Source organism: Notolepis coatsorum (genome assembly GCF_963971535.1).
Source record: "Notolepis coatsorum genome assembly, chromosome: 4".
Lineage (NCBI taxonomy): Eukaryota > Metazoa > Chordata > Actinopteri > Aulopiformes > Paralepididae > Notolepis > Notolepis coatsorum.
The window spans coordinates 54,759,813-54,775,166 of NC_140168.1; the positions used below are offsets into that span (position 1 = coordinate 54,759,813).

Below are 15,354 nucleotides of genomic sequence, written 5' to 3' on the forward strand. Positions count from 1 at the left end.
GAGAGGTATCAGAGACTCGCTACCCCCCATCCAAATTCTAAACAACAGATCGGCATCGGCTTTTCATAATATGTATGAAATATCTCTTGCAATAATATCCACGGGACACTGAGCTGCTTCGCAGAATAATGTGGTGTGTGTGTATGTGTGTGTGTGCGCTGAGACGCAGCGTCAAGACGAAACTTGTGTCGAGTCTGCTTCTATGTATGTCTGCTTCTTCTGCTTCGACAGTCCTGTATACCCACGTCGCGCTAAAACATTAACTAAGTATGGCAGAGTGCGTGTGTGTATATGATCAGCCACTGGCTACTGTGTGACGAGTTTGGTGTTTTGGTCACCCGCGCTGTAGTAAACACGGTGCTTTAGTTGACAGCGCGAGTGAAGGAAAGATGACGTCGCCTCTCTCTCTCTCTCTCTCTCTCTCTCTCTCTCTCTCTCTCTGTCTGTCTGTCTGTCTGTCTGTCTGTCTGTCTGTCTGTCTGTCTGTCTGTCTGTCTGAGAACCCAGGTTGCTTTCTAACCTATATATATCTCTCTCCCTCTATCTCTCCCTCTCTCTATCTATATCTCCCTATCTCCCTCTCTTTATCACGGATCCCCATTAGTCATCACCGCAGCAACAACTAGTCTTCCTGGGGTCCACACACAACAAAAACAGTACATACATACATAACATTATAGTAGCATACATTTAAAAATATATTCCAATATTCCTACATATAAAAATATAAAAATATTTCCAAATAGCATTACAGTACACAAACAGAGTATCAGATCACAGAAAATACAATAAAAGGGATTAAACTCTCAGACAGTCATTTCTTTACAGTGTAAACTACAGTATCTGTGTTTTTCTTTAATGTAAACTAATTTCTTTTTCTCTCAATGCTCTTTTCAAATTATTTTTAAAACTTATCTTACTGGTTATCTGAGTAAGATGTACTGGCAGTTTATTCCAATATGACATGGCTCTATATAACACAGTTTTCTTTGCTGCATTGGTTTTTGGTAGTAGCAGTGTGAACGTTTCCCTACAGGCATGCCTAGTATTATACTTATGTCGATCATGTGTACATGTTAGCTGTGAATACAAACAGATAGGTTCTCTTGAGATATATATATTCCTCATGAACAAGATCAGGCTGCAATCCAGTCTGTCTTCCACCTTCAACCACAACAGCTTGGTATGCATCCCCTCCACACTGTTTCTCATTGAGCAGTTCAGGGCCAGACGGGCCGCTCTGTTCTGAGTGAGCTGGATCTTATTGAGCTCTTGTCTTGAGGCATTAGACCAGACAGCTGGACAGTAGTCAAGGTGAGAAAGAACTAATTGATTGATTGATTGAAAACTTTATTAACAGATTGCAGAATGGGTACAATACAGTACAGCTCAATACACACAATTGTTAAGGGGATGCAGACCAGAGAAAGACTTTCGTCTTGTTTCCACCAGGGTCCCCCATTTTCAATTCATCAGGACATATATGACATACATGACATACAGATAGTCAGTACTGCTACATCTATACATTTATGACATACCAGATTTGCAAATACAGTACTGTTTGTGATACAGAAGGAGTCACGAAAAGGGAGTATATACATTTGACGTAGAAACTGTACATTGGAGGAGGTTGGGTGGGGGGGGTTGGGTACACTGGGATATTGACAACCATACTGGGTAATTTACATTGGAGGTGGTTGGGGGGGGGGGGGGGCACACTGTATAAACAAGCAAAACTGTACATTGAGGGGGGGGAGACTCTGTACAAACAAACAAAATTGTACATTGGACTATTGACAAAACCATACTAGGTAAATTACTGTACATTGGAGGGGGTTGGGTTAGGATATTTACAGGGGCCAGTGTTGAATTGCAGTCTCCCGTAGGTGTCTCTTGAGAGAGGTTTTGAAAGTGGGTAGTGATCCACATTCCTTTACAGCTTTGGGTAGGGCGTTCCACATTGATGTGGCATAATTGCGAAACGTGTTTAGTCCCTTATTTGAGCCGAATCTGGGTTTAACATGATTTGTGGAGCTCCCTCTGGTGTTGTGATCGTGGTATTCACTGACCTTTGGGAAGTATTTTGCCATGTACATGGGTACCTTGGTCGTGTAGTGTATCTTGTAGACCAGGCCCATTGCAAGTTGCTGTACTCTGTCATCTACTCTAAGCCATCCTAGGTTGTCAAAGTGGGCAGGGGTGAGGTGGGTTCTAGGAGTAAGGTCAAGCAGTAGTCTGACCAGTTTGTTTTGAGATGTTTGTAATTTTGTTTTTAGCGCCTTTGAGGTGCTTTGGTACCATGAGGTGCAAGCATAGTCGTAGTACCCCTGAATGAGTGCTCCTGCCAGAGTCTTCAGGGTATTCTTGTTTACCAGAGAGGAGATCCGGTACAAGAATCGATTTCGTTGGTTGACTTTTTTTATTACATTGGATGCCATTTTGTCACAGGAGAGATTAGCCTCTAGGATCGAACCCAGGTAGGTAATTTCATCTTTCCTTGTGACAATATTGTCACCCACTGTAACTGAGAAGCCGTCGGTCTTGCTGAGTTTGTTATTTGAACCGAAGAGAATGGACTCTGTTTTGCCCATGTGTAATGATAGTTTGTTATCAGCGAGCCATATGCAGATTCTGCCTAGTTCCGAGCTGAGGGTTTTTTCAACCTGTAACTTGTTCTTGTCAGAGACCAGCAGGGCTGAGTCGTCCGCAAACAGGAACAACAAGTTAATGACTGTATCACTTGCTTCAATATCAGATCGGCTAGAAAATACCTACACCTTCTGATAATTGAAATACCTCTGCTCATTTTGGCAACCACATTGTTGGTGTGAGTTGACCATGAGAGTGTTCCATCAAGTGTGACACCCAACAGCTTTGCCTCTCTAACTTGCTCAATAGCTGTTCCGTCTAAAGATATACTTAGCTTCACGTCTTTTCTTATAGTATGCTTGGATCCCAATATTAGGCTCTTGGTTTTTGAGATGTTTAACTTCAGCCTGTTTTCAGACACCCAAGTGGACACTAAGTTCAAATCTCTCTCTCCATCTCTCCTCTGTATCTCCCTCTCTGAGACTACTCCCGGTCTGAGACTACTTCTGTGTGTGTGTAACCAAATGCATACCTACATGTATGACCTATATCTATCTAATACTTTTGGATATGAGCATTCTTTTCAATAAGTATAAGGAAGCCTGAACACAGAATGACACCAGTATCACTGACTACCACGGCAAGCCTATAGAAAATTATTCTATTTAATAATAATAATAATTATTATTATTATTATTATAAATGTCTCTCTCTCTGTTTCTTTCTTTCTTTCTTTCTTTCTTTCTTTCTTTCTTTCTTTCTTTCTTTCTTTCTTTCTTTCTTTCTTTCTTTCTTTCTTTCTTTCTTTCTTTCCTTCTTTCTTTCTTTCTATTATATTACTATTATATATCTATCTAAATATCTAAACCTCTGTCTATCTAGTGTGTGTATATGCATGGCATCAAATCAAAGTGTGTGTTGCCTGTATTTATCAGTCACACTATACCCCCATTCAGCTGTAATTGTTCCCTGCTGGGCCTTTGTTTCATGGTGTGAATTAGTCATTGAAATTAACATTGACATCACATTGAATTCTGGGAAGGAGTGTAGTTCCCTTATCATTAGCTGAATTCACTGAATTCCCTTCAGAGGCTCCTGCTGCAAATTGGTAATGACTGTACCAGAATGTTTGATAGGACATTGATTGAAAACTATCGTCTCAAATTTGACAATTGATGGCTTATTTTGAAGGTATGAATCTGTAATTTTATATTATGTAACAAAAAAAAGGGGGAAATTCTCAGGAGGAGGAGCTATTTAGGTTAGACTTCTAAGGGTTAAAAGGCATACTGGGACCATGAGGGTGCAGTACCGGCCAGATCCTGCTAGATGGCAGTGTCGCCCACCCTTTGAAACATTATATCTCACCCTGTGTTACACTTAAATCGCTCTGGGCGCTAAATTTAGACGGAGCCGAGTAAATTGCTTCATCCGACCACTTTCAAGTTCAAGTTTCAAGTTTCTTTAATAGTTGTCATACAGAAGTACAGAATACTTTCATACAAAATGCTTCTTACTGTTACGCTCCAGAGACTGTGCTAGACAAGATAGTATCAAATAACATAGTATAGCATGTAATTTAGAAGTAGAAAATGAGGTCACAGTGTTCAGTATAGACATATGTACAATGTTCGATGCAGAATAGACGTAACTGAGTTACCATATAATATACAATACTATGCAGTGTACTAATGTACAATACTATATAGTACAATTTAGGTACAATTTACAGTAAGGTGTACGAGTCATCAATAAATATAAAGTGTGGGGAGTGGGTGCTACAGTGTGTTTGTTTAAAGTGAGTGTGTGCTATAAAGTGTGTGGAGTGGGTGCTACAGTGTGTTTGTTTAAAGTGAGTGTGTGCGTGTGGATGTGTGTGCTATGTGCGTTTGATGGTTGTTGTTGTGTAGTGTTCATTGTTCGTTTAGCAGCCTGATGGCCTGGGGATAGAAGCTTCTTCTGAGTCTTTCTGTGCTCGCCTTGAGACTCCGGTATCTCTTGCCTGACCGCAGCAGTTCAAAGAGGCAGTTGTTCGGGTGACTGGAGTCTTTAATGATTCTCTTAGCCTTGCCCCTGCACCGCTTGTTGTAAATGTTCTGGAGGGTGGGGAGCCCCCCTCCAATTGTGCGTTCGGCTGAACGTGTCACTCTTTGTAGTCTGCTTCGGTCTTGTGCAGTGCTATTCCCAAACCAGGAGGTGATGTTGCCAGTCAGGATGCTCTCTATTGTACATGAGTAGAAGTTCTTAAGGATCTTCTGACTGACTTGGAACTTCCTTAGGCGCCTGAGGAAGTAGAGGCGTTGTCGTGCCTTCTTCACAACACTGTCAATGTGTGTGGTCCATGTCAAGTCCTCGGATATGTAGGCTCCGAGGTACTTAAAGCTGTTGACTCTCTCAACCGGTGCCCCGTCGATGCTGAGGGGGCTGTAGTCCTTGACCCCCGACCTCCTGAAGTCCACAATCATCTCCTTTGTTTTGCTGACGTTCAGGGAGAGGCTGTTTTCCTGGCACCATCCCGCCAGGACCTTGACCTCTTCCAGGTAGGCCCTCTCGTCGTTGGCAGAGATCAGGCCCACCACCACTGTGTCGTCAGCAAATTTGATGATTGTATTGCTACTCCGCTGAGCCACACAGTCGTGTGTGTACAGGGAGTAGAGGAGGGGACTCAGAACACAGCCCTGGGGGGCCCCTATGTTGAGGGTGATGGATGAGGAGGTGCAGTTGCCTGCTCTCACCACCTGGGGTCTGCCCGTCAGGAAGTCCAAGACCCACTGGCAGAGGTCATAGTTCAAGCCCAGGTCCCTGAGCTTGGCTATGAGTATGGAGGGGACTATGGTATTGAATGCCGAGCTGTAGTCGATGAATAGCATTCTCACATAGTTCCCCTTCCTCTTGTCCAGGTGTGATGCTGCTGTGTGCAGCACATGGGCTATGGCGTCCTCCGTGGACCTGTTGGGGCGGTATGCAAATTGCAGGGGGTCCATGTTGATGGGGAGGGAGGAGCAGATGTAGCCCTTTACTAGCTTCTCAAAGCACTTCATGGCTATGGAGGTGAGAGCTACAGGGCGGTAGTCGTTGAGGCTAGCAGGCTTGGATTTTTGGGTACAGGGATAATAGTGGACTTCTTCAGGCAGGTGGGGATGACAGCCTGTTCTAAGGACAGGTTAAATATGTCAGTGAATACCGGGGCCAGTTGGTCTGCACAGACTTTTAGGACGCGGCCGGGGATGCCGTCCGGTCCTGCTGCCTTCCTGCTATTCACTTTTTTAAAGGTCCGCCTCACCTCATGCTCTGTTACCCTGAACACTGAGTCTCCATCAGCAGCAGACCCCCCCCCCCCCATTGCCGTGGCTTGTGGGCTGGTGTTGTTATTACCAGCGTCAAACCTCGCATAGAAGGTATTGAGGTCATTTGCTAAGGAGATGTCACTGTTCAGTTTGAGGGAGGCGCCTTTGTAGTCTGTCATCGTTTTGAGCCCCTGCCACATAGCTCTAGAGTCAGCCTGTTCAAACTGGAGTTCAATTTTATCCCTGTAGCGCCGTTTGGCCTCTGTCACTGTCCTCCTTACGTTGTATCGCGCCACCTTGTGGTCATTCATGTTGCCTGCCACTAGGCCGTCGTTGTATGCTTTGGTGCGCGCTCTCAGAGCTTCACGGACGGATTTGTCTACCCAGGGTTTTTGATTTGGGTAAACTCTAATTGTGGTAGTGGGGATTGTTTCTTCCACCAAAGTACGAACATAGTCCAGCACTGTCTCCGTGTAGACATTAATGTTATCTGTGTCGCGGAACACACCCCAGTCTGTGCACTCAAACGCAGCCTGGAGCGTCTCCTCTGACGTCAAATCCCATTTCTGCACCTCTCGCGAGACTACAGGAGTGCTCTTGATTCTCTGCTTGTACTTTGGTGAAAGGAAAATGGCCGCGTGATCCGACTTACCAAAGCCACTAGCAGAATGAGCCTTGTAGCCACCCTTGAATTGCGTGTAACAGTGATCTAGGATGTTACCGCCTCTGGTGTTACAAGTCACATGCTGATAGAAGTCAGGTAGAACCTTTCTCAGATTGGCGCTATTGAAATCACCCACTACTATAATGGCGGCGTTAACGTTCGCCGCTTGGATTCTATTTACCTCGTCGTGGAGTCTGGAGAGCGCGACACTATTGCTGGCTTGCGGTGGAATCCACTTCGAAACGCATCTGGCACACTCTATCCATAAGTTGTGCCAAATTATGTCTGGGACCAGATGGACACCAATACTGGAAATCGTGATCAGACTATTGGAATATTCTTTTTGGAATACCCCCGATCAAAGGTAAGGACTATCTGACATCAATTTCAGCTTGATCCAACAATGTTTTCATATCGATCCAGCTGATCAGCATCTGTATCTGTTCAACATGAATGCCGTTACTGGCCATCAACGCATACAAAAACGACCCCCCCCCCTTTCATGCATTCATGATGAAACATAATACCTATTATATACATTTGATTTGGAAATAGTAGCGTGTGTCCAGGCAAGAAACGCCAACGCTTATAGTAGAATACACGTAGCGACCTATAACTCAGCTTTTCAGCAATTATCCCGGATCACTCCTAAACTATACTTATATTCACCACGGGATAACGCGCAAATGTATGCATGAAAAAATTATTTCTTTTTTGCATGTTTGACAGAAGAAAGTCACTGTCAAATTACTATAGTATTGTCTCCATAGCTATAATATATAACATAGATATAGCTCTACAAACAAGGTGACGCACCCCTATTTTTAAAGCGTGGCATAGCTAGAACAGGACAAGGCTAATCCATGGCGCTGAATGAGTTAATGACTGCGTAAGCAGTTTAGTGGATATTCGTTACATGGATAACTTAAAGAGTCCCTATTATCTGCTTGTGACCCACACACACACGCGCAGCCCTTACAATGCCCCCATAAGGTTGCACAATAGGTTAATGTTAAACATGAAAACACATGCATGCACACACACACTGACACACACACACTTGTGTACATACACACACACACACACACGCACACTCACTCACACACATTCTGTCACATCAGTCTAGAATTAGGTAATTTTCAGTGGCTGCCTGGTCTGTATCCAAGATGGTTGTCTCTCTCAGTCAAACCAATTAAGAGTTAAAAGGTTTACTCTCACCCTATATAAAGCCAATTACTGGACACACACACACAAGCAAAATCAGCCATTCATAAATCAAATGTCTATGTGTAGCGAATGCACAATGGCAACCGGTGAATAGCCTGGGTAACTTCAAGCATCATGGTCATTATCCAATATCCATGTGATCCAGTATTTCAAACCTGACTCGTAGGTCAGGTGTCATTATCCTGTGAGATCACTGAACCCACATTAGGTTCATGACAGGTTGGACTCATGAAAGTTGAGGCATTTTCACTTCTGACAATTCATCGCTGAGCCATTGGAAGAATGCTGTCAAATGTCAATAGTTGTACTGTATACTTATTTATGAATTGGCTTTTCTTTATGGGTGATGATGATGATTGGCAGTAGAGATTAAAAATATTGCCTGAGCAGCAATGCTGTCTTCAGCTTGGATGGGAATTGGAAGAAAGTCATCTGAAGAGTAGGGGTTACAGTATTTAAGGAGCAACGGTGTAGTTTAATGAAGAAATACTAATTTCATTAGATCATAATTGTTGGTCAAGTTGCCTCAATCTAAATTGCCTCCAAATGTTGCCTAGTAGCCCGTTATATCATAAGCCGCCAGCAGCTGGGCGGCAGGTTGCCTTGTAATTCTCAACATTATCATCTGAAACAGGAAGAGGTTATCAACCATGTCTGCACAAAAGGCCATGCCACGTAACAGCCAGCTAAAAGCCATGATCTTCTAATCTACAGGGCTGGGTGACATCGAAGAAATACATACAGTATCACAATACTTTTTTTCTCTATTGATATATATTACAGATATATATATACTGTATATATTACAGAGTGAAAACTATGCAGTATTGGCTTTGACTCAAATGCTTGCAGTTGGTTTGAGAGCTACTTATCTGAGAGACTCCAATGTATAAAAAGTTAAAAACAAGAAATGCCCAGTTTGAGTTTATATTCATTACAAAAGGTGTCCCACAGGGACCAATTCAGCTTTTAATGCTTTACAAGATGTTCTTATTAGTCTCAAATTGGTGCTAAATGCTAGTAAAACAAAATTTATGTTGTTCTCTAGAGATATAGTTTACAATGACATTTGTATAACTACTCTGAATGGGTATGACATTGAAAGAGTCTCAGAATACAAAGACCTTGGTATTTGGCTTGATGGGAGGTTTACATTCAAATACCATGTAAATGTTCTTACCAGTAAATTGCGATAACAGATTTGCCTGTCTGTTGTTTTATTACAGCTACGGCAGCTTCCACTCTTAACCCCTTAAACTCTGTATATCATTCATCCATCAGATTTATCACTGGTGATAGTTTACTCACCATTGTGTCCTGTACAATAGGCATGGGTGGTCCTGTCTGGTGGAGAGACGTGATTTGCATTGGCATTTGTTTCTATATAAAGATATAATTGGAGATGGCCCAAATGATATTACTTCATTATTGGAGTGGACCTCTGGACCCTATAGTAAACGAACGAATGACTTACACTTAAAGAGTGTAGAGTTTATACTGAACTTGGTACATCTGTCTTTGGCGTCTGTGCTCCTGAATCCTGGAATGTCCTGCAGGGTACCTTGCATGTAAGTGCCCTAGTGTCCATAGGTCCATTTAGAGCACTGGTGACCAAGCAGGTAAAAATCAGGGCTGCCCGCCCCTCAGTGTAATTTTCTAGATTAAATAATGATTGAACAAATTAAATATATTCACGTACACAAAATTGCATGTTCAATATGTCTCATGTTTAATATGAGGTCTGACCCAAAGAAAAAACAGTCTAGTAGTTTTGAATGATCAGGAGGTGCAGTGATTCAGAAATCTCACGATTCGATCCTTCACACTAAATGTGTCCGGACAGACACATTTCACAATTCATAATCAATTCTCCATTCAATACATGCATAGATTTTATTCTAGATTGCTGAATTACTTTTGCCATTTGACTGTGGTAGACAGGTCTCAAAGAAAGAATTCACACAAATAATAGATTTTTGGAATTTGTGAAACTAATTCTACACCTCAGTTTTGTTACTGCATATAGGGTTAGAGTTAGTATGCACTGTATGTACGCAAGCACAGTAAATGGCAATAGCTGCCCCATCTGTCTTAGCAGTTGAGGTTATGCTCTTACAAAGTGGATTGAAGGCCTTAACCTTTAACCCTACTGTCTCGCTGGCACAGCTCCCGGCGGGACGCGCATCGACGAGGGTGACAAGATCAAGGTGACGGCATACTGTGTCTTCACCACAGAAGAAAACCACTCCTCACTCCGTCTCTATGCTCAGGTCAGCCAAAATGATGTCCTCTCTACACACAGAGAAATCAAAGTACAGGAATGGATCTAAAAAGGTACATAGGCTTTGTCGTCCCAGTGGAAAACAAAGTAGCAACTAGAGTCGAGTTGAGCTGGTACAGTGGTGGTATTTGGAAATTCCAATATAGCCGCCATATAGACACCTGGGAAAATATAAATATGGATTTTCTGAATCCTTATACAATATCCTTTCCAAAAATGTATAGTATTGCAAATCCCCAAGAAAATCCAACAAAAGTATAGTGAACTTGACTAATAGAAGCTCCTTTTGAGTCTCTGTACTGGCCATGAGACTCGGGTAGCACTTGCCTGACCGCAGCAGTACAAAGAGGCAGTTGTTTGGGTGGCTAGAGTCTTTGACTATTCTCTTATGAATTAACCAAAATAAGCACAATCTAGACGTAGCCCACAGAGAGGTAACCGAAAAGCACTGCACCATCTTGTCACAGGAGCAAGTTACAGCTACCCCCATGGTAAAAGTAGTATTAGGAGCTACCTAAGTTACAACTAGCTACCCCCATGGTAAAAGTAGCATCAGGAGCTACCTAAGTTACGAGTAGTATAGTCTAGGGGTACACTGGGTACACTGAGTGTACTGTCTGCAATATTTAGAAAATGATGGTGTACCATAACTTATAATTAACTAGATATCCCCATGGTAAATGTAGCATCAGGAGGTTAAATGCTACCTTTTGCATAATGTTATTGTGGATAGCAAAAAAGGTACAGTGCTCGTACCCTGCTACCCTACCCTGGTACCACCGGGGCGACAAAGCCTGTACCTTATTAGGTCCATTCCTGTACTTTGATTTGACAAGGGGGTGTTCGTGTGAGTTCATATACTTTCAATACCCTTATAGTAAATACTGATTCCATAGTTGGTTAATTGTGTTCATGTTCTATTGTGTCTTTTTGTTTTAGGTTTTCAATAAGCTTATAAGGAGATACAAATATCTCGAGAAGGCCTTTGAGGATGAAATCAAGAAGGTAAAGTAATTTTAATCACATCATATTTGATCACATCAGTGGATAATAATTAAAGCATAAAATCACAATTGGTATAAAATGAACATAGAGGCACCAATAGGGTTGGTGTTCAAATTAGATACTTTTATGGTTTTGATCGAATTGCTTCAATACTATCATAATCTGTGTATTATATTTAAGAGTGAACTGGCCTTATGTCCACGTCGGCTCAGTGATTGGTATGTTCTGATCTACAGGGACATTTTTGGTATGGTTCCAATTTACTTATCGTCTCTTTTAAATTTGAACAATGGAAATTAAATTACAATCTCCGTTCAAAGGACTTTCTGCACTTTGTTATTTCCAAAATCCAAACAGAAATGGGAAAGAAAGCTTTTAGGTTTTCTGCACCTACTACTTGGAGCAATCTTCCGCCTGAAAGCTTGGTAACCCTGAAAGTATAAAGGCTAAGAAGAAGTATTGAAAGATGCTGAGGTATCGGAATTTGGTATTGAATGACACTGTGTCATTCTATACCAAATTGTGATACCTAAGCAGTTAATCTCATCAGTGTCGGTGAGCCAATACGCATGTTTATATAACAGATATAACATTTCTTTTGTTCAATCACAATCAAAATCACACAAAATGTAACAGAACTTCCTATTGGCTCACACAGAACATAACTCCAAAACATACGTTTTAGTATGTGTATCAAATCCCAGGTATTGGTATTGGTATCGGTAGAAGGTTTCCAAACAATATCCAGCCCTAGGCACCAAGCTTTGCACAAACCATATCAATGGTCTCTTGATTGCAAATTCATGTGGATGCTCGCTGCGGTCATAACCTCACCATCGTCCTCATCACTTCCTGCCCTGCGTGTCATTTCCTGCATATAGCTTCTGCTGTTCCTGAAGGCCTTCAGTGAGTCGGAGCAGACCAAGCTGGCCGTGCTGACCGGCATCCTGCTGGCTAACGGGACACTACCCCCACCTATCCTCACCAGCCTCTTCAGCGACAATGTTGTCAAGGAAGGTGTGTGTGTGTGTGTGTTTGTCATATGTGTGAGAAAGAAATATGGCTTTGCATCACTTAGATTAGGGCTGGGCGATATGGCCAAAATAATGTGTGTATAAATATATTTTTATATAGTTACAAATGAAATAAATTGGCTTTTTCCTCTTTTGTTACTAAATGTACCCAGTGTTGCTTTCATTGAAAAATATTAGATTCTAAAAGAATACTGCTTTAATGTGCACTTTCTATGTTAAGTTAAGTTGTACCTTTATGGTAAATTTGAGTCCTCTGAATTTGACCCATCCTAACTATTTAGGAGCAGCACCCGGGGACCAAGTCCAGTTATAACACCAGTACCTTGGTAATGGCAATGGCAGGAAACCTAGCATGTATGTCTTTTGGTGTGGAAGGAAACCCACGCAAACACGGGGAGAACATGCAAACTCTACACAGAAAGGCCCCCAGCTGGGTTTTTTTTAACCCGGGACCTTCTTGCTGTGAGGCAACAGTGCTAACCATTGTGCCATCGTGCTGCCCCATATTGTTGATTCCACGCATTCATACCGGTACACTTTGAAATGTGATATAGCGTTACCTCCCAGCCCTTGTTCTGACTTCTCACTTGCCATCCATCACAATTTTCACTTTCGTATTTCTCCCGCATGAGGAAATGAAGCGACACAACTAACTTTTTTCTTGCTCTTGGATTTGAATGGAATCTTGAAGGCATCTCCGCGTCCTTCGCTGTGAAGATGTTCAAGGCATGGATGGCGGAGAAAGATGCCAACTCGGTGACATCTGCTTTGAGGAAGGCCAACCTGGATAAAAGACTTCTGGTAAGAAAGCAGAGAGGCCACACAGCAGGACTAGAGATTGTGGTGGAAAATAGCCGAAGCTAATAACTCAGTCAAAAGAGACCTGGTTAATACGATGTATTAACTCAATCAAAGTATCAATACAAAATAGTAAGACTTAGGCTGGATGACTCTCAACGATGTGACACCACCGACAGAGAGACCCCCCCACCGGATCTTCAAACATCTTTATACATACAAAACTGGAAGGGGTGGGGGTCACAGGAATACACGACTTACAGGGGTGTTGTGACATTTTGGGGGCATATGGAAAGGTGGGGAATGCGGGTAGGAAGGATGGGGGTAGGAAGGAAAGATGGGTAGAGGGAGATCATCAAAGAGAGGGGGGAAGGGAGTCTTAACTCCCACAACGCACCCATACCATGTTTTAACCTGCAAGTACTAAACTTTCAGTATAGGCTGATACCAAGTCACGATCCAATCCACCTCTTTTACTATTAACAGTATAGACTTACACAATCGGTTTGGAGGTCATTGGACAAGAATGATTTAAATGCATTATATGTTCCCCCATTAGAAAGATGTGTAGCAGGGTGGATGTACACTGCCACCTGGTAGTGGGAACGCAGCAGATCTGGGTCCGGCTGAGTCCCCGACTGTAGGCCAGGAGTATTGGAGTGGAGGTTTAGCAGAGGGAGTGGATGGGGCCTAGGATTCACTAACCTAGGGGTGGTGCGCTGGTCCTTCTTGCCCTCCAGGGTGACTCGCAGTAGTTCCCCACACACCCACACTTCCCTCAATACTTCCTGCGCCCTCCCACACCCGATGACAGTAATGATGGATGATATAATTTCTCCCCAAAGTAGTACCCTTCCTGATTGGCGAGTAGAGACCTGTCCCAATGATGCATAGGCAGGGGGTGGGGAAAGGGTTAAACAATAATGAGCATTACCCGGAAAGGAAAGGGTTAGATAGAATGCACATTAACAGACACGCACACAGTGTTCCCATTTAGCTCTCTTTTATTGAAAGACTTATCTCTTAGACATATATTTACACAAGGCACAAGAAGCAAAGCTCTTTCCACACTGGGCACCTAGTGCTCTCACTCTACGGCAATGACTAAAGTTCTTCCCACACTGGTCAAGACACAGTAATAGAACCCGTCCCTTTAAGGGTTTAAATACTTGTTCATTCCCCCGTAGGTGGGGAGAGAGGGGAGGAAGAGGGAGAGGGGTACTGGAGCTACTCAATGGGAATTTTATAAAAGAACACACGTTATCACACCACATTCAACCAAAAGACAGTGGGCCCACGTTGAAAACAAAAGTCCTATCTATAGCCGGCTTCCCCAAAATAATAAATGTCGGGGCGCCCCTAATTACTGCTACCAGTGTCAGTTCAAAGTACTGCTTCTCTTCGCCCTTAAAGGGCCCGCTCCGCACAAAGAGAATGTCTACCGATAAAGTTCCAGCACTCGGAGCGCTCACTGTAACTGGCTTGAGTGTACTTAACCAAGGGCGGGCCTGCTCCCACCACCGAACGTCCGTGTGGTGAGATGGCCGTCGAGAAGTCCCGTGATAGCAGGAGGCGGGGCTGGGTAGACATTAGGCAGGTGACTGCTGGAGGGCAATGGCTCGGAGGGGCTGGAGGTGCGTGCAGTGCAGCAACGTCCGCTGCTGGGCTGGAGAGGTGGGGCGACAGGCGGGCTAAACTGTGGTGCTAGGCCTAACTGAAACTAAGCTGTGGGTCTGGACGACCCCCTGTCCTGTCGCCTATACTTTAACTAAAACGCAACATGTGCAATATCTACCACACTCTTCAGCAGTAGCACGTCTGCTTCTTCATTCACAATCTCTCTTTAGCATTAACTGGAAGCTAAGCTATCGCATATTCCATTATTAACCCGCCTCGTAACTGGGTTTATATTCCGCATGCTTGATGTCTGGAGCTCCAGCTCCAAGCGGCCTCTTGCTTCTGTTGAAAACGATGAAGAGGAAGTTCCGCCGCAGGCGCCGCGCCCTGAGCCCATCCTTCTTCACCTGTGTCCCCCTGCCCAATGTCGCCACCAGCTCCCCCTGGCGGTACCTGTATCATGTCCCACTATTAAGTGTCAATGTTAGGATATGGAGGATCAAGAGGGGTCAGCAAGTTACACAACGTCATCGCGAACAGAGAGAATGCAAGGAATTAAAGTTAGACACATTGAATTATTGTTAGACATATTCAGGTGTCTACAGATGCATGCTACATATTCTAGCATGTTACACATTTCTTGGTATCAGATTTTAGCCTGGTATCGGACCGATGTGTCTGTGCATCCCTGCAACAGACTTGCTACTCTCCCAGAAGGTGTACTCGGCACGACATGCTTCTACGTGCTGCTGTACTGAAACAGGGGACGAGGCTGCTATGTTGGCCGTGATATGCAACAATGCCTCCCTTCTCGTTCAAAATGGGTTCTTGAGCATAGCGCTACTATGG

At 43.4% G+C, this 15,354-nt stretch overlaps 1 protein-coding gene across 3 annotated transcripts in view; it reads left to right on the forward strand.

The window, feature by feature from the left end:
* Positions 1–15,354, forward strand: part of bzw2 (basic leucine zipper and W2 domains 2) — an 81,163-nt gene that overhangs the window by 35,808 nt on the left and 30,001 nt on the right. For all 3 annotated transcript variants that reach the window (XM_084311765.1, XM_084311766.1, XM_084311767.1), the window contains 4 exons: positions 9,937–10,040; positions 10,991–11,056; positions 11,938–12,073; positions 12,782–12,891. In XM_084311765.1, coding sequence (XP_084167891.1) covers positions 9,937–10,040; positions 10,991–11,056; positions 11,938–12,073; positions 12,782–12,891 — 416 coding nt within the window. The remainder of the gene's footprint in view (positions 1–9,936; positions 10,041–10,990; positions 11,057–11,937; positions 12,074–12,781; positions 12,892–15,354) is intronic.